This window comes from Ambystoma mexicanum, chromosome 4q (genome assembly GCF_040938575.1).
Source record: "Ambystoma mexicanum isolate Mex_15411 chromosome 4q, UKY_AmexF1_1, whole genome shotgun sequence".
In the NCBI taxonomy this organism is placed as follows: domain Eukaryota; kingdom Metazoa; phylum Chordata; class Amphibia; order Caudata; family Ambystomatidae; genus Ambystoma; species Ambystoma mexicanum.
Genome location: NC_090928.1, coordinates 223,443,609 through 223,463,718, shown reverse-complemented (window position 1 = coordinate 223,463,718; position 20,110 = coordinate 223,443,609). Strand labels below are relative to the sequence as shown.

Below are 20,110 nucleotides of genomic sequence, written 5' to 3'. Positions count from 1 at the left end.
ATGATGCTTTATTTCCCGATGGCTCGAGGCGCTTTCGGGTTGACTTTTCCGCCGGGTACTGCGACTCGCGGCGTTTAGATTTTTTGGGTTTTTTACCCGGGGTATCACCCTCAGCTGTCTTCGAGGGGGACGAGGCCGCTTTCTCGAAGACGCTTAGCATCTTTTTCCTGAATTCCTCCCACTCAGCTTGCGAGCTGCGTTTTGTGGGGCAATGAACTCTCTCAGGAGAACTCGACGAAGATGACGAAGGGGATCTCCTACGTCTCTTCTTCGAGTGTCTCGATGTCGACGAGTGGTGGGAGCCACTTCGTGATCTAGAACGAGAGTGTTTTTTATGGTGAGGAGACGAACGTCTCGACTCTACCGAAGAAGCTTTCGAGGAAGTTAAAGTTGACCTACCTCTCTCGAGCTTCCCCCTACGCTCCTTCAAGGCTTTCGCCGTCATGGAAAGGCATTCCTCACACTCCGAACTCTGGTGCGTGATTCCCAGACACCACAAACAGACCCTGTGAGGGTCCGTCAACGACATTTTCTTCCCGCAGTCTCGGCACTTTTTGAAACCGGACCGAGGGGTCGTCGGGTCGGAGGAGGATGCCATCGATATCGAGGTTAGATATTATATCGAGAACTGAGCAACGGTGTTCCGAGGCACAACGAAGCGCGGAAAAACGGAACTGAGCAACGGACGCTGCGCGCGGCCTTTATAGGCAGGATGACGTCGACGTCGGCACGGAGGCCGTCGAGGGTCATCGACTCGGCGATCATCGACGCGCAGCGCCCTCTGGCGAAAAAATTTTCCGAGGCCAGCAAAGCTGAAGGATTTCTATCTAAGATAAGGAATACGTCGGAGGACACAATCCCTTCGAAACCTGGTTCTAATTTCTTTATTCAGTTGCTTTACTACACCTTAGAATCACTAGGTGTATTTAAAAATTGTGCATGTGGCATTTCAACTGTTTGGGCTAAAATGCCCCTTTTGGGGTGGAACCAAGCCTGATTTGCATATGGTCTTTCCCCTTTCTGTAATGGCTTGGCAGGCAAAGAACAATGGTCTGCAGGGTTACCCAGAACAATGACAGAGGATAAGATTAATTCTAAACCTTCCAGACATCAACTCTTGTTTTGCCCCATTATATTGGCACCAGATCTGTAAATCCAGCTCTAAGAGTCGCAACATGGAGATCCTCCTAAGCTCCCATAGTTCCCACCGCTACTGCAACCAGGCTAAACTATCTCAAAATCGGTAATTAATGGCTCAACTTTGTATTTCACGGTGCTAATCTACATCTTTGATCTCAACTCTGGCCTTGGCAAACTTGACTGCTCGAGCATCCTCATGGGATTTACTCTCATACCCACCCCTTTCATTTCAACTAATTGTCTCCCCTCAAAGTAAGTTTTGCTACTCACACTCCAAACATCCTCTCCCCACCCCAACCTCCAGCCATCTGCTCAGCATGGGCTGCCTCTCCAAACAGCAGTGGCCCCACCTCAAGACTCATACTATTTGACCTCTTGTTTCCTTTGTCTAGTTTACTTCCTTGTAGGAAGTCTGATACAAATCAGAAAGAAGAAAAAAAAACACAATCACTGTGCAGCATCTACACTACACACACACAAACACGTGCCCCACAACATTTAACAAATCTGTAGTGCTCAGTAAAATACCTTACATTGCACTCAATCCAAAAGAAAAAAATCATTTAATTTGAACAGCTCAACAAACATACATTCTTTACTTGTACTGCATATGTATGTGTTCCATGAATATGCACATGCAGTTTAATGTTTGATGTCACTAAAATAAACGTTTTGCATAAACACTGGAAGTAACAAATGTTCATCATAAATAAAAAAATGCAGCTTGAGTTAAGGAAATAACATTTTACCTGTTTCTGTGTCCCACAGTTTAAGGTACCGATCGTATGCTGCACTTAAGAACTGAGTTCCAGCATTGTTGAAGCAGATGTCACGAACTGCTTTATTATGCCCTAAAAGAAACAAAAAGCTGTAAGGGTGCCTCCAAGAATTAAATACCACAATTGATCAACTATTCCAATCATGTTGCAATGTACACTGCTCCAAAAAGCCACTGGCATTTTTTATCGTCTCTTAATTAATACAATGACACAAAGCAGTACATAAATTACCATGTGTCCCCAAGTCCTTAATAATGAGAGGTCTAGCACCTCGACACTGGCACCAACTAGGACTTGCTTTTATTTTAACCCTCCCCTTAACAAGGGACACAAATACTCTTTCAATTACCCTAAAAGTGATCATTGACATGAACGGGCATGATGGGTAGTAGAGAAACAGCCAACACTGGGGGAGAAACTGGACAGGCATAACCCCATTTTCAAACCAGTGCCACACACCCTGGGAAGGGAAGAAAGGCCCAGATTGGGCACAGAAAACAGTAAGTGTGGGTTGAGCGGGTGAGGTCAGAAAAGAAAGAGGCAGACCAAGAGACCAGCAGGAGGAAGCACTGGAGTGTGGTTGTTTGTATGGCGAGTACATTAGGTGTGATGAATCTAGCATAAATAACATATCAAACTCCATGTGGCTGCGAAGTGAAAGAATGGCAGCAGCCTGACCATGCAATGTGGAAAGGAGAAAATGCTGTGTGAGGCACTGCCAGCGTGTGGAGAGAAAAACACTTTTCAGGTGCAGGGAAAAGGATTCAGCCTCATCACAACTGATTAGCAGCACAGCCGAAATAGCACTGTGGTAGAATGCTTACCGCCCATGTAAAGAGACCTGGGTTAAATTCCTCATTAAGGACCCTGGGCAAATTGAATATAAATTAATGAAACACTACAAAACTACAAGTACATGGTGAAATAAAAAAAAGCTCAATTAAGAGAGCAAGAGGAACTTCAAGGCATACCTAGCACCTACCCAGGAGGAGCAAACTAGATAAACTGGAGAAAAGCCCTTGTATAGTAAGGTTAATTGGAACCCTTAAACCACTCAACCGATATTCAAACTGACCAATGAGGGGATGAACTTACTTGAGAAGCTGGACAGTTCAGCCAATCAGAAGTTGGTTAGTGAAGAAAGGACTGTACAAACGGAGAATGGATTCAGTTGCAAATTGTCTCAGCTGGGGACTGGTTACCAACCTCAATGGTTGGGGGAACACAGTGGAGAGGAAGCCTGAAGCAGGGGAAGGTAGGTTGCCTCGTGCCTTAAAGACTCCACGAGAGCGGTGAGAAAACAGCCTCAGAAGCCGGGCTGGGAAAGCCACTGAGCCCACGCCAGTCTGAGAATCTAGATACCCTACAAGGGGGTGAGAAAATCGATCAAGGGAAAGAGCATGACAATACACCTAGAGAGGTGGAGAAACTGAAGAACCTTAAAAGAGAAAATGAGAGGAATGCAGAAAGAGTGAATTCCTACAGTAGAAAAGAAACTCTGGAGTGGGGTAAACCTTTGCGAAATAGTTTTGGAACACTTCACCATTATACTGGCACCTGAAGAACTCAAGCAGGAGAAAACCTGCATCAGGAGTCGACCATCTTTTCAGTTGTTGAATCCTTTAGAACTGCGCGTGTTCATTTTTTGGAAAAGTTGTAAGCTTGGATAGGATTTGGGCTAGGGACTTTGTGTTTTGATTCATCTTGACAGTAGACCCTTTCCTTGAACCTTTGTGCTTCCAACAGGGAACATCTATTAGAGTTAGTTTACATTATTTTAATTTATTTTCTCTGTAGCTACCAGAAGTCAGACTAAGAAAATAAAGATCTATGAAAATTATGTTCCAGAGTCTGAATCCTAATTCTGGATTACCACAGAGGGTTAATGTCATGAGTGGGTGTGAAGAGAATGGTTACAGGGTGAAAGGAGAGGTTTGAATAGTAGCAGGAGGAAGACACCAGTAGTGGTGGGAGGGGGAGAGTGGTAGTAGTGTAAAGGGGAGAGTGGTGGTGGTGGCAGTAGTAGTGGGAGTGGGGCAGTGGTGGTGGTAGTGGTGGGAGGTGGAGGATGGTGGTAGTGGTGGGAGAGTGGTGGTAGTGGTGGTAGTAGTAGTAGGAGGGGGGAGTGGTGGGTAAGGGTAGCGTGAGCAAGAGCATAGTAGAAGGAGGCGTAGTGGTGTGGAGGAGTAGTTAAATGGTGAGGGAGGAGACAAAATATCAAAAGGGTGGAGGCAAAATTAAACATTGCAGGGACTGAAGAGTGGTGGGTGGAGCAAGGAGGAGGGAGAGACATTAAGAGTAGAAGGGAAGAGGTAAGCGCGGCCGTGAGTGAGCAAGCAAGATTCCAACTGAAGAAGTGCAAGGCACTTCTTAACTCAGCTAGAATACTAACAACTAGCTAGGCAAGGGACAGTTAGGAAGTTCCTCAGGGTGTTTAGAGAGTCATTTTGGGGAAATCCTCTGCAGAGCCAGGCACTATACAGTAGGGGTTCCCGATCATTAATACTAATCGGGGGACTTGGATGCCGGGGCTAATGAGGATACACCAATGGGGAACAAGAGAGAGGGGGATGGCACAAGGGCCCCACAAGTAATTCAATAAAAAATCCTTAAGTGTCCTCAAGACCCAGCGTCTTTTGTGCCATCTGTGACTCTTGGTAGCAAAGAGTTATTTGCAGGTAGTCTAACCAGAACGAGAAATTTGGAGACTAGATCTTCATGGTAGTGTGACAGATACTTCCTTTGTTCTTTTCTAAGTAGTGCCTAAGGTGTACAGCAGTATGAAGCACCAAAACGAATGCATTGGTGGCAGGCACCGCGTACGCGTGTATGAATATATCTAATTAATTATGTATACATACAGTGGTGAAAACTTTAAAGACAGTTAAAATGACCCAATTCATTGCAACTAAGGCCATGAAATTCACTTGCTGTGAGAAGGGACTACAATCTTTACTCCAAGTCCCCCAGGAGGTCATTTTTGATCTCATCGAAGACCTCTGCTGTGATCATTTATCTGCTCCTGGGTTAAGCAACGCCAGGAAAAGGGTTGGAAGCTCAGAGTTTTGTCGCCAGCTAGTGAAAAGTTTTTAGAGACCGAATTGTGGCAGCAATGAATGAACATCGTTTTTTATGCTATATTAATAGGGCGTAATTGCCACCCTATAATATAAGCACATTTATAGTACTGAAATAGCATTTAAGTAGAATATTTTCTTTCACCTCAATAAGATCGGATTCTCATGAACTAGGCTTTCTTTTTTTTTTAAAATCAAGTCTCTTTCTCAAGTTACTGTTTTCATGAACTACTTTTCTCATCCTTTTGAGGTCTCAGTGGCAGAACTACTCGTTCTACAATAAGTTTGAGTTATCTGTATTGATGTAACTATCTGTATCATTTAACCTCACTTCTTGTACCACAGTTGACCTACGGGTTTGAAGCCTTCTTCCTTCTGTGAATGTACAAGGTAATGGATGTTCTATAGCTGTGGAACGTCCTTCTCTGATTGAGGTTGCATTCATCTTCGTTTAAGGTTAGAAATCCCATTTTGGGGATTCCTTTGCTAACTTGCGTAGTAGTCACTTCAACTTTGAGGAGCCATTTTGGTTTCTACACTTTGCTGCTGCCAGTGACTGCAGCTCATTTTTGGTGTGCTTCCTTAGTAAGCCCGTAAGGCTATCTGGGCAGGGGTACTCGCAGACCATCCCATTTTATCCCTGGATGAATTTTCTCATCCAGAAAGTGTGTTTGGGAGTAGGCTGGCAGCAGCTATACACGTTTTAAATGTGGCTTCTGCACTCAATGCCTAAAGTACTGCGTTCGTAGCCACTTGCTCCCTGAGGATGATCAAAGTGGCTACCAATACATTTTAAAAGTTCTGCACTTTTAAACATTTTGTTAGTGGTCTTAAGGATCAGCCAAAATGTCCATTCTGCCTATTGTAGGCTCCTCTGGGATCTCGCAAATCATACTTGGATGACTGGTATCTGGTTTAGACTCGATAAGCATCTTGATACCTCAAGACACAGAGGGTGGGTGTGCCTTGAAAGTGGAGGTTGGCTGGCCGATTCTAATTTGATGGCTGCCAATTTAGGGTCTCTACATCTAGACTACGCTGGACATTCTACAGATTTGTATCCTTAAACTTAGAACCTTCTCTGGATTGCTCTGGAGGGATTGGATATCTGCAATGATCCTGGAGGCTGGCAAGATGCTGCTCTCCAGATTAGCCTGATGTTGAAACACTGCCTCTCCGTTGTTTTGTATCTTGCTTCAAGCTCTACTCTGTCTTTCACTGTGTGAATCGCTGGAACATCCATGCCTGCAGCTCACTGTTACTCCCCCAAAGTGTCATGCTTCCTTCCCTCTTCAATACTTACAGGTCCTGAAATGGAAGCTCCTACTAATTATTTGGAGCCCAAGCGGCGTGATTCTGCTTCACAAAGCTCATCTGCTACTTGGGTGAGGAGGTTGGGGATAGTGGGTGTGGGGTATCTTGGCTCGAACATCTGCAGATGTTTCTTATGGGACTGTCTTACTTCCTGTCCTGAAGCAGTTTGACTTGAAGCTGCCATTGATCCGTTCTAAAGGGTCGCCTATTCTTGCTCACTGTCATGCCCCCCCACTTTGTGGGTCAGTTGAAGAGAGTCCGGCAATTACACTGACAATTTCTTTCAACCAGCCACTCAAGGGACGCTGTTTGCATGCCCAAAATTAAATCCACATCAATGACTACTTGGTTTTGACCACACTGGGTAATCTTCCATGGGTTTTCTGTTAGGGAGAATTTTTATTTCTTGTATTAATTCCCCTCAACCTGAGACCCCCAGCACTTTTGCTGGACTTCAGGTATTTTTTGCTTTACTCTCCTCAGTGGGACTTTACCACTCACTCATTCATTCTTTTGCTCCGATATGGGAACCCTATTATGCTACTTTATTCTTTTTTACTTTTCATGGAGTTATGCTTTCCTCCATGCATTTCACTATAGGCATCTGTAATAAATTGTTGCAGCATGCATCACCCTATGTGTTTTCCTTAGAACTAGTAAGATACTTATCTTACATAACTTTCTTTTTGTGGAATCAGCACACACCACCTTATGTGGAGTGCTGAGGGGCTACACTAACTCCTTTCCCACTGCTCCTGTAACTAACTTTTATAATTAATTACAGTGACAGACAAATATGGCTGTAGCAGTGGATACCTTTTGACCATGTTTGTTTGTGTTACTCACAGGCAGTATCCACAGCTGCAGTACAGTGCACATGGGTGACCTTTTCCCCCAAAATGGCCCCAGTCTTCTTTTATCGCCATGTTTCTTTTGCGTGTTCCTTCTTGGCACTTTTACCATTCTAGGTGGGGGTGGGTCCTTTGAATTTTGCCTTTGGTCAACCTAGGCTCCAGTTTGTGGACAGAAAGCAGAGTCAACCAGTGGAACTGAAGCTCCAAGGAAGACATCGACCCAAGACGTCTGCAGCACCTCCAGTAATTGCAGAAGCACCTTTGCTGTCCGGACCACTTTTTGAATCGACAGGGAAGCGCCACCAAGGACGACTTCCTCCTCTGGGCTGGTGGGCATAAGTAGCCTCAAAACACTCTTCTATTTGAGCCATCCCCTCCACCCCCCCGACGTCCTGTGACCTTCCTGGGCTGCAGAATCCCAATACCCAGGGTACCTCGACCACCTTTAAGTGCATTGCTTTGCCGTAAATGAATCTCGCTGGAACTTCAGTGGCATCCGGGTGGGCCCCCAAAAGCACAAATCCTCTCCTCAAAGTCCCCTCACCAGAGTGCAGGACCGAGAAACGAATAAGATTATATTTATTGGACATTTGTATGGCGCCTATACACAAGTGTTTCCAGGTGCCACAAGACAAAATAGGGGGAAGAGGGTAGACATAGGGGGAAAAAACAGCAGTAACGGTCATACTATGCCTTGTGACATTCTTACTGTGCAAGTGTAAAGACAAAGTAGTACAGGGGAAGAGGATGGAAGTAGGGGGGAAAAGGGATTATTTATAAAGTGCCAAAGCCCTCAGGCATCAGGGCACTGCATATACACAGAGGGCAAAAATAAAAATAAACGGGACAACATAACATTTTAGAAGCAGGGAAGCATCTGGTCAGAGAAAAAGCATGTGTAATATTAGTGAAAAAGATGTGTCTTTAGGTGTTTCCTAAAGACATGGTGTCTAGTTTCCTGCCTCAGTTTTGACGGCAAGGAATTCCAAGCTTGGGCTGAGCGCGTGTAGAAGGCTTGGCCCAGGCCTCTGCATTTTTTAATCCTTGGTACCGTCAGCATGTTACCTATGCTGGATCGAAGTTGTCTGGCGGGGACAAATTGTTTCATTTTCCCCCTTAAGGTATACTGGAGCATTTCCATAAATGCATCAGTGGGTCAGGGTGAGTGCCTTGAAATGTTTTCTATCCAGCACTGACAGCCAGTGCAGTCTTTTTCTGGCCCCCATAATGTGTTCCCTTTTGGGGATATCATGTGTGACCTGTACAGCTTCACTTTGTACTGTATGTAATTTTCTGATGTCACCGATATTTGCCCTGAGCAAGAGAGCATTACATTAATCCAGGCGGGGCATAACAATTGCCCTGGCCAATTTTGCTAGTTTATTTTGTGGCAGGAGCGGTTTAGCCTGTCTTATTACTTTTCAATGATACTGTGTACTGCAGACAATGCCATCCATGTGTGCCTCTGAGCTCACTGTGGCATTCATATATACTACAAGTGTTTTTACTTTGTCCTTAATATAGCTGTGTTCGATGATCATATGGTCATATTCTGAGCTGACATTGGCTATAGCTTGTGTTGAGCTGAAAAGCATCAGCTCTGTTTTAGATGGATTCAAACATATTGATTTTTGGGTCATCCAGTTGTTTATCAAGCTGTAGATGTTTTTCAGCTGCATTACATCAAGCTTGTGGTTTCCGGTCAGCTCCATAAGGAGCCGAGTATAATCTGCATAGCTGGCAAAGAGAATGTTTGAAGCAGTCAAGAGATCACAAAGGGGCTTAATATATAGGTTGAACAAAATTGGTGATAGGCAGGCTCCCTGAGGGGCACCTTCATGTACTTATTAAGACCCTGAGGTTGCCCTGCCCCAGCATACTTTTATGTTCCCGTTTCCCAGGAAAGAGCCTATCCAGTTTGTTGTTTCTTTAGAACATTGACCAAACCAAAAGTGCATACACAATCAAGAAGATCGAGTGTGCTCAATCAAGTCGAACGCAGCAGAGAGGTGCAGGAGAATTAGTAAACTGGATCTACCTTACTCTGTTGTGTCCAGCATATGTGCTTGTAAATCCACCATACCGGTCTCTGTGCCGTGAAATGCACGGAAACCAGATTGATTTTGGTGGAGGATATTGGTCTTTTCCAGATGCATTTGGAACTGGGTTGAAGCAATTTTGTCAATAACCTTGAGCAGAAAAAGTGTATTGGTAATATCGCGTAGGTTACTCTGGTCATTTTGATCTGCTCCGAGTTTCCTTGGGAGCGGAGTGACCACTACGTGTTTAAGACTATCAGGCACATTTCCATGTCTAAAAGAATTCACAAAACGAACCAGGAAGGGGGGTGAACATTTTACGATTTTTTAAGACATTTTGATGGTAGAATCTCCCCGAGACATGATGAAGGGCATATTGAATTCAAGGTTTTTTTCTTCTACCGATACCAGTGAAATTGCAGGTGTGTTGGTCTTTGCTATGTGTGTATAGGTGCATGGCAGTGGTGTGTTGCTTCAGTGAATCCAAAATGTTTACGCTGGCACATGCAATTTTATTTACAAAGGCCTGCTGTACCCTACTGCAATCCTCATTTGTAGGTTTAAACTGCTCGGGTTGTAAATGTGGCTTATCAAGACTTTGGAAGATTTGAAACAATTTCTTTGAGTTTTTTTCTGAAGACTCGATTTCCTTGTTCTAGAAAAGTTTTTGGCTTCATACATTTGTTTTTTGTATGCATATTGTATTTGTTTCCAGGCTCCTTGTTTCAACATGAAGGTTTTTTTCCCAGATCCGTTCTAACCTACAGATTTTATCACACATTTTCTTTTAATTTTAGTGGGCCAACTCTATCCAGAAGACATGTAGTTTGTAGATTATAGGTGTTTACTAGTGTTTCCGGCGAATCCTAATTGCGGGTGCTCTCCATAATAGGATTGAGGCTTGTTTCAAGACCTCCAAAAGGTCATTCTTTTCAGATTTCTACTGGTTGTTTTTTCTGGCCGGGTGATTCATTTAAGATGTTTACTGGGCAAATGTACATCAGATTCTACAAAAAGGTGGTCAGACGATGGGCATATCCTTGTGTTTGTGATTTCCATGGCAATGTTTCTTGACCAGATCCAATCTAGGATATTCCCTCCTAAATGGGTAGGCTCTGTGTTACAGATCTTGAAATTTGTGCTGTTAAGCAGTTTTTCCAAGTTGCTGGCATCCTTTTCTCTTGGGTTGCCTAGCCAGTGATTCATATCTCTGAGTATAATAGTGAAGTTATTCAGTTTATTTAGGGGAGTGAGTAGATGTATTAAATCGTCTTTGAAATTTAGCATAGCTCTTGGTGGGCGATAAATTAAGATTAAGGCAACAATTGTCATTTGGGATTAGTTTTATGTGGATGATCTCGCAGTTGGCACATTCGAAAGGGGATTCATGAACCCGCCATTCAGATTTTGACCAGGAGAGCTACGCCACCTCCAATACCCTGCTCACAATTATTGGAGAAGAAATTGAAGCCTGGCGAAGTTGACAGACTTGCGTTTGGGCCACATGAATCAGTTAGCCATGTTTCGGTGATACACATTATAGCCAATTCTTTCTCTAAGATGTAGTCGTGTATGTTAATGGCATGCTTTGCTAGTGAGCGGGTATTAAGCAGTGCCATTTTAATGGTATGTGGTTGCTTGTTTTAACAATAGGCAAAATCTGTTGCTTGCTACAAGAGCCCTTCTTCGTTTCATTATCGATCAATGGCGTTGGGGAGGTTTGTCTAAATCCACCACAATCAACTCTCCCATGTCAAGCGGGGGGAGGGCTTGTGTCAAAAAGGCCCCTCTGCCTCCGTCTCCCATCTCTGGTAGAGAAGAGAGCTGCGTGTAAGCAATTACTGCAGCTAAATCCTGCATTCCTGTTACAACAGGAGGCTGCCTGTGCTTTCACAGAAAGGAGGATTGTGTTCTTATATGCAATCTCTTTTGCATTCGCAAAGAAGTTTGGGACTTAGATTACAGAAAGCAGTGTTGTACTTGCTTGGCTCAGTTCTCAAGATCTTGCATTATGCACTTGTTGGTCAAACTTTCAACTACTTGGAGAATCCCAGTATACTGGCAAGTTAACCCACAGAGTACAGTTCTTCTGCCGGTTTTCCACTCGAGGTCTCCATGTGCATGGTCCAAATCCCCAGCTATGTTCTCATTCGGTATTTCAGTGCATGGGATTCAGAGTTATGAATGCATGGGATTCAGCAGTGTCACAGGCCCTTCTGCAAAGCAGATACCCTGTCTGTTGTTCACCTGGCTACTACATACATGAGCCTCACTCCATCTGAGATTCCCAGGCAGGGCCGTCAGTCATTCTCCTATGTGCCATCTTTTACCAGAGAATATGGAGTTGATTTTCTCCCTCTTTCGCCAATTGGAATCATTGGAGCGCCTCTCCTGTGGCACTGCAATCACAGTACATCTCTCACAGACCACATCCCTTGGATATATTTGGGGTGGGTAGGGGTCCACAAATGTTCAATTGTTCAGTCTCTGCAATATTAGTCTGGTCGTGCCAATTTTTTTCACATCATGGATGAAACTAAGCCAAAACATACTGTTACTGCAGTATGCAAGATGCCCTATAATGATGGACGCACTTCGGCGTTTCAGCATAAGCTGCAGCACCACCAGGCATAAACAGTCATTAAAGATCCTGATCTTAAGGCCACATTCAAGGTCTTAATTGCTAGGAATCTTTGGGGCAAGATAACCATTTTGCTGGCTTGAAACCTCGGGGCTACTGATACCTTCCCGATTTCCTGACTTTGCAGTTTTGGACAAATAAGCCATTTTCCTGTAACACCTTTACTATTCTGTGAAACTGGGTGAATCTGCAGATATACAAATTTTCATATATAGGATACATTACTCACCTTAATTGCATTTCTGATGCCTGTATCTGCTTAGATTCACATGCTATGCATATGCCAACGTCTAGTGGAAGCTGCAGAGTATTATAGTTTTTTTCTAAACTCGAAAAGGGACGTCGACAGGGCGTACCAGTAATACTATTCATAGTGTTACACCTACTGTACACACTGTACCCATGGTGTTGCATGCGTTGAGGTCCCTCAGATTGTTTTGTTTCTGACATGAGGTTGCATGAATGGTAGACCGAGTACAGGTGTAGTAAAGCAGATTATGCATCAGATAAAGCCCAGAAAACATCTATGCACCTTCATAGGGATGAGGGGAGGGGATGAAGGGTGTGTGCATGTGAATCTAATCGGATATAAGCATCAGAAATACGATTACGGCGAGTTATGTATCCCTTCTGAGGCTTGTGGAATCTGCTTAGATCACATGCTATGCATAGATTAGCGAGCAGTGTTTGGAGAAGGTGGTGGGTTGCGAGAAGATGCAGCAGCAAATAGATGTTTTAGCACTGCTTGTCCCACTTGGGCATCTGCTTTAGAATGAATGTCAATGCAGTAGTGCTGAGTAAAACTATGGATAGAGCTTCATGTAGCTTCTTTGCAAATGGTGTCCAGCGGGACGTTTGCGATAAAAGCTAAGGTAGCTCCTATACCCCTGGTGGAGTGAGCTCTTGGTGTGAAAGACAGTATTTTATTTGATGGAGAGTAGCAGAGCTGTATGCATCAGACTATCCATCTGGAGATGGCGTTTTTGGACAAGCAATCTCCTTCCATGGCTGGAGCTATGGAGATAAACAGTTGGTCTGTTTTCCTTAGCGGTCTGGTCTTGTTTACATAGTAAAGGACTGCACTCCTTACATCTAGTGTATGGAGTTTTTATCTCAGCTGAGCTTGATGGATTTTGGAAGAAAGCTGGTAGTTTGATGGCCTTATTGACATGGAACTTTGAAATGTACTTAGGTGAAAACCTAGGGTGCGTTCTTAATACCAATTTGTCTTTGTGGATAACAAAGAAAGGGTTTTGCACCCACAAAGCTTGCAGTTCACCGACTCTTCTTATGGAGGTGATAGCCACCAGAAAAGCCATCTTATATGTGAGGTGTTTAAGGCTGGACTTATGCATAGTTAAATACTAGCCCTGAGACTAGTAAGTGAAGCATTTAATGAAGAACGTGTGATCGAGTACATTCTATTGGGTCGATTTGTTTCGACTGGCACCAAATTACAAATCTATTCCACTTGTTAAAGTAACAGTGTCTAGTATTTGGTTTACGTGACTCCTTCAGGATTTCCATACACCTTTGAGGTAGGTTTAAATGGCCAAACTATGACTTCAGAAGCCAAACTGCAAAGTTCATAGACTGAGGTCGAGGGTGCAATGTTCTCCCCCAGTGCTGTGTGAGCATGTTGAAGGATAAGGGAGTTTAATCGGGTCGCACATCGCCAGTTCGCGCAGATGTGGATACCAAGGTTGTCTCGTCGCACATAGGAGCAACTAGGATTAATGTCACTTGTTCTTTGTGCATCTTGTTCACCACTTTGCTCATCAGTGGAGTGGGGGGAAAAGCGTAGGCACATTTCCCTGACCAGTACATCCACAGGGTATTCCCTTTGGAGTTGTGCTGGGGGAACCTGAATGCAAAGTCTGGGCATTGTTTGGTTTGTTGAGAACAAGTCTAGAGGGGGGTGGCCCCATTGTGTGAAGATGCAGTCTACGATATCTTTGTTGAATTGTGACTCGTGCTCTTCTGGTAGAGGATCTCTGCTTAGTGAGTCTGCTACACAATTGAGTTCCCCTGGAACATATTGCGATGTTAGGAACATGCCCCGCTTGAGTGCACACTTCCAGATTTTTTTGTGCTAGCCTGGACAGACTTGGAGAGTGTGTGCCGCCTGCTTGTTTATGTAAAACATAGCAATGGTGTGGTCTTTGTGTATTTGTACTGTCTGATCAGTCAGGTGTGCTTGGAAGGCTTGTAGTCCCCTGAGCACTGCTAGAAGTTCCAAAGGTTGCTGTGATTCTGGGCTGTGATCTGAGTCCACAGACCATGCGCTGTGTGATGAAGGTAATGGGTCCCCCACCTGGTAAGTGATGCGTCTGTTGTGAAAACCGCTTGCACTGCTGGGTCATGAAAGGGTTTTCCCTTTAACAGGTTCTCATTTGTCCACCAGCGTAGAGCTTGCACTAGGGTTGGCAAAACAACATCGTCCCACTGACCACTTGCCTGAGACCACTGTTTCGCCAACCATTCTTGCATTGGGCGCATGCGCAATCGTGCATGTGGGACCAGATAAATGCTTGATGCCATCATCCAGAGCAAGCGCATTGCTTTGCGTACGGTTATCTGGCAACCGCCTAGATATTGAGGCAATTGCAGCAGTATGTTTTGTACTCCGTCTTTCGACGGAAAGACTAGACACTCATCTGTTTTTACGACAGCTCCTAGGAACCGTTTGCTCTAGTTTGGTACAAGGCTTGATTTTGAAAAAGTAGACCGATTGTTCTTTGGGTAGTTTGCTTGCAAATTTGGGGGTTCTCCCCTGTGATCAGCCAGTCGATCAGGTAAGGGTACGCTGGGATTGACTCCCTACGTAGATGCGCTACCACTACCGCTAGTACCTTGGTGAATACCCTTGGAGTGGAGGCTATGCCGAAGGGTAGCACTTTGAATTAGTAGTGCTGGTTCGCTATTTTGAAAACGCAAGAATCTTCTGTGCGCTGGGAACATTGAAATATGAAAGTATGCATCTTTCATATCCAAGGTTTCCATGTAGTCCCTCGCTTTAACAGTGTTATTACTTCCTGTAGCGTTGTCATGCAGAATCTGTGGCTTGACATAGGTGTTTGCAGGGCGCAGGTCTAAGACGGGGTGCATCGTAAGGTCTTTTTTGGCACAAGGAAGTACATTGAATAAATACCGTTGTTTACCTGGTTTGCCGGGACGATTTCTACAGTGTCCTTTAAGATCAGCGATTTCACCTCTTCCAACAGGATACGTTCTTCCTGGGAGGTGTCCCTTTGTCTTGGTGGGTCGTTGGTTGCTGTATCAGTTCTATGCAATAACCGCCCCCCATGGTTGAAAGTGCCCACTTGTCCACAGCGATTCCCTCCCATATGCGGGTAAAGTATGAAACGCGGCCTCCTACTGGAGTCGCATGGGAGGGAGCCTGTAGCGGGTGGTCATTGCTTGGGGGGGTATTGAGCCGCCTCTGGACCTACCTCTAATTCAAGACCTTCTTTGGCCTCTCTGAAACGCCTGGAGAGGACTGTCCCTGTGATGAACCCCAGAACGAGCTTTGACCTGGATTGTAACATGATGCTCGTTGAGAGCTTTGCCCTCTAAAATGGTCAAAATTATAGCTGCCCCAATAATTTAATGGCATCATACTCTTCTTTCGTGCTCTTTAGAGCATATTCCACCACTTTGCCAAACACCATGTTTGGTTCTATTGGCATATTAAGGTGGGTAGCCCGAGTGTGGCGTTTGATCAACGTGTCCTTTGCAAGGATTCTTCCTGCATTGTCCACTGCATTCAAGTTGTTCTTGAGGATGCAGTTTGCTATTTGCTTATCCTCTGCAATGGAGAGTGACAGCTGTGTTTTAAGGGGCTCTGGAGCCGTTGATATTTGTTTGGCAATCTCTTCCCACTTGTGGCAGTTGTAACTAGCTAATAAAGTTGTGTTATTAGCAATTCTAGTCTGTTAAGCTGCTGAAGAGGCTACCTTTCTTCCAAAAGTGTACATCTTTTTACTCTCCTTATCAGGAGGGGCTTCGGAAGAGGTTAGAGGGGGTTTAACCATCCCCTGATGTATAGGAATTATGAGGGGGATGGCCTGAATACTTTCTCATTGTGTGGGTTGACTGCATGTGTTAAATTAGGAGTAAGCAGAGAGGGTTGAATATGTCTCTGTACTGATTGCAGTTGGGGGATAAATTGGGTTGCCGACTTCTTAACCCCCCTAGTATGTCTTCAACAAAGTCCTTATCGACTTGTGTCTCATGTGTGGATTTTGAAATGCTCTGCCGCCTTCAGGAGCAGGCCATTATACTGCATTTGATTATCCACTGGTGAGTCTGCCACTGGTGGGTCTGAGTGTTCTGGTGACTGGTTGACGTAGACCTCCTCGCCGTCGTCAGAATAATACTGGTCGACGTCATCCATGTCCCCTTGGTCATCTGGATCTGTGCAAGTTCTAGGATCTTGGGAGTCTTGCATCGTGTAACAATAAGCATGCTGCCCTAAGTCCAGCTGCGAGGTGGAAGCTTGTGTGAGTTCTGTGCAGGCTCGTTTGGCGGAAGACTGGGTAACTGCGGCCCCACTTCGAGTATTTTCTGGCCCGCTGTGTGGAGCACCCTGAAGGTTTTGCAAGACCTCGGGGTGTTCATCAAAGAAATTAGCTAGATAGGACATATGCCTCATGACTTTCAATCTGTTCTGCTGTCCATTATGATGAATTTGGGATTACTGGGGGAACAGAGGTGGGGGGTGGGTGTTGGTTCTGGTACAGGGGTTCTTTTATGGAGCATAGCCCCTGAAATAGTGCCCTCTCCCTGGGTCAATCCCCAAAATAGTGCCCTCTCCCTGTGTTTTGGAAGACTTATGGTTTTAGACGTCAGACTTTTTAACAGTGTATCTGGGACGTGTTTCTTAATGAGCTGGCTCATTTTCGAGCTTGATGTAGTCTTCGAAGAGGCCTTCAACACGTCTTTTGATCGTCGGCATGCGAGAGGGGCTTTGACGCGCCTTTCGACACCCGGTCATCAGCGTGTGAGGACTTTATGGCTTTAGACACTGTCAGAAACTGACTTGTCTGTCTCGGGGGCCAGTCGTGTGACGATTGCGATGGCCCAGAGGACAGGGACATTTCGGACCTCCCCCTTGACGCTGCGTGTGGCTTTCCGGTCGGCCTCGCGATTGATTTTCAACCATGGGAGGTGTGTTCTGTGTGGTGCAACTTCGTCGTCCTAGTACTGCCGGGTGTCGTCCCCACAGCCTGCCTGTTGGGGTGGGGGTTTGCACACGGGTATCCAACGGATCCCGATCGCCCTCTGCGTCACTGTAGACGTCGATGCTGCCATTGCTGGAGGCTCCAGACGTCCATGGCGTCCTCGGCCTGCATGGCATGGTGGGCCCAGCATTTTTGTTTTGAGGTCCTGGAGTGTTTTGAGCCTGAACAGTTTGCACAACTTGCACTGTCCTTTGGCGTGATCCCTTGGGAGACAGATTGTATACCCAGTGCAAGTCTTTCCAGGGGAACTTTCTATTACAGGAGGGGCAAAACTTAAAGGGTGTATTCTCCATTATGTATGGGGAAGGCAGCCTGGCGAAATAAGTGGGTGGAGAGGGAAACCTGCATTCTCTTGATGAGACTAAAGAATGAACCACGCCCCACTCTCCCTACTGTGAGGGCCATGGCCCGTTGAGGCCTTCCGATGCCATGGCAAAGGTTCATCGAGACAAGTTGTTGTAGTCGACGATGGTAATGCGTCCTCAAAACCGCTGGCCAAGATCTTGCGGTAGACTGTTATGAAAAAGGACAGAAAGAATATACCAAGTTTAACTTTTCTAAGCAATGGCGATAGCCAAGAAGATATGTGACCGACTATGATAGCAGAAAAAAACAATCTGAGGGACTTTGACACGTGAAGCACCATGGGTACAGTATACATCACACTAGGGATTGTATTACTGGCACGCCCTGCCGACATCCATTTTAGAAAACAAATGTAATACTATGTAAATAAAAGGTGTGTGTGTAGGTGTGTGTGGAGGTGTGGTGGTGTGGAGGTGTGTAGGTGTGGGTGTGGGTGTGGGTGTGTGTGTTTCAGCATACTTCCCAACATGCCACAAACCTGAAATGTAGCATGTTAGTAGGTGCCATGGTGTACACAATGTAACAAGTATAAAATATGGCCTTTTATGTATTTTGTAAGTGGTCTGCAATGTTTACCCCTCCCATAGGTCTATTTTCAAGTTCAGTAGTTAAAGAAAACATCAGCAGTTCTTTGTTCCTAAACTTTCCACACCATCAGCCTTCTAGCGGGCATTAGCTGCACTTACTTTTGAAGTCATTTCGGTGACACAAAACGTGTGCCTTTGTAGCAATTTCGGGTGACAGAAAACTGCATGTCTCTTCAATAGTGTCTGCATTTACTTTGTCCATTACTTTGTCCATCACATCGTGGCAAATCGCTCATGATAATTACAGAAACTTCATTTCCCACGGAAGTTGATGAATGTATGCTATCTCAACAGTACGAAGCTTACATGCTTCAGCCCTACACGTACAGCACTTGGGTTGAGGTCGCTGCTGCCTCGGCTGTAAATCGGGACACCAATAATGTTGCTGAGCAATCTCAATGCTCCAACTCAAAGTAGCTGGAACCGATTTACGGGATCAATGCTTTTCTCATGGTCCTCTTTATGTGGCTTGCTCCAGAGTTAGAAACAAAGACAATTTGTTCACACTAGCTACTACAAGAAAGACTATTAATATTGTCTACATAGAATCATTTGTTTAGTCCATTAAATAAACTTCAAACTTTGACTGAAGTAGGAATTACTGTGCCAAGCACAGGTACACCTGCTAGTTTTAGTATATCAGAAATCCCGATGAGAGCTCAGTGGTTTATGCATTCAAATGTGTGGGGGGAGGGGGATGATGTGTGCATATGGGGATGGGCTTAGAGTACGTATTGGCAGGGTGGGTGCGCCAGCCCTCCAGCTAGGATGGGCTACCTCATGTATTCTTCCTTGTTCTACAGTACATAAATCTCTAGAAGCATTCTGGTATCTTTGGAACCACAAAGATGCTCTTCTTTTACAAATCTTAACTCATGTATCCATGTGCAAATTATTAAAATGTACCTTCTGTCACTTTAATGCTCAGCAATCAGAATAATCTGGGAGAATACAAAAATAGCACAAAAGTTGATTTCTTATTTGAGTGACTAAAGATCTGCTAGTACTGGTCCGGGCCCCAGCAGAGATCCCCTCTGCACCCTCCTTTCTGGGTTGGATAAGATTTCAGAGTTTGAATCACTTATCAGAAACTTAAGAGGACATGTAATCGTTACATTTGCTGTATGTAGAGACAATGTCCTTCTCAGACACATCAAAGGTGTTTTTTTGTCATTTAAACATTATCTATTTGTTCACTCATTTAAAATGATCTACGTGTTCCCACAATTCAACTTTTAATTTGTTCTTCCTGCCTTTTTCTACATGCAATGGGATGATGCTTTAGTAATGTTATGTCTCCAAATGGCTTCAATCTCCACATCCCTCAATTGGTTTCTTGTTGAACACAATTTGAAAACTTGAAATGCTCAGATATCTCCTCTTGCATAGAAGAACCCCTCTCACCCTTTACAAATGTGGCATAATTAGCTTTTAGAGAGGATTTGCAGAATAACCAAAAAGAAAAAAAAAACACTACTTTTTACGAGTCAAGGCGCTCCAGTGGTCGATTGGTGCTTTGTTTTTCAGAGGACTGGTAGGTCCCACAGACCCAATGCACCTAGATGCCAGGGTCAAGAATGCATTGGAACAAGGAAAAATCAGTTTACATATCCAGCAACTTCAAATGCTAGGGAATTGTGGCCAGATTCAGTTTTGGGATTGTGGGGAAGTCAAAGGGAGGGCAACAATGGCAGAGAGGGTGGGGGAGGTCTTACTCTTTTGGAAACGGCATCATGTCCATGGGCTCCCGAGAAGGATTTTGTTTTAGAATTAAAGTTCTAGTTTTAGAAACAGTTATATATGTGGTCAGCTTTGTTGAGTGTCTTACTGGTTCTGTCAAATCAAACGCATGCATGGCTATGCCGTGCCGCGATAAAAATAAACACAATGTTCATTAGTGGATAATACTCGCAGATTTCTCCTGGGATTCCTTGAATGCACTCCTATAAGTCATTAGAGCATCCAAATGCTTAGTTAATTTGGACACTTCTCAGTATGCAATCTACATTTTCACACTTTCTTTTTTAGGCTGTTCATGTTCAAAAGCACTCTTACCGCGATGTCACCCTT

General features: G+C 44.6%; 1 protein-coding gene across 1 annotated transcript in view; it reads right to left on the bottom strand.

The window, feature by feature from the left end:
- CDC40 (cell division cycle 40) overlaps window positions 1-20,110 on the bottom strand; it is a 1,027,131-nt gene that overhangs the window by 383,848 nt on the left and 623,173 nt on the right. The window contains exon 10 of the mRNA XM_069607756.1: window positions 1,890-1,991. Within this exon, the coding sequence (XP_069463857.1) occupies window positions 1,890-1,991 (102 nt within the window). The remainder of the gene's footprint in view (window positions 1-1,889; window positions 1,992-20,110) is intronic.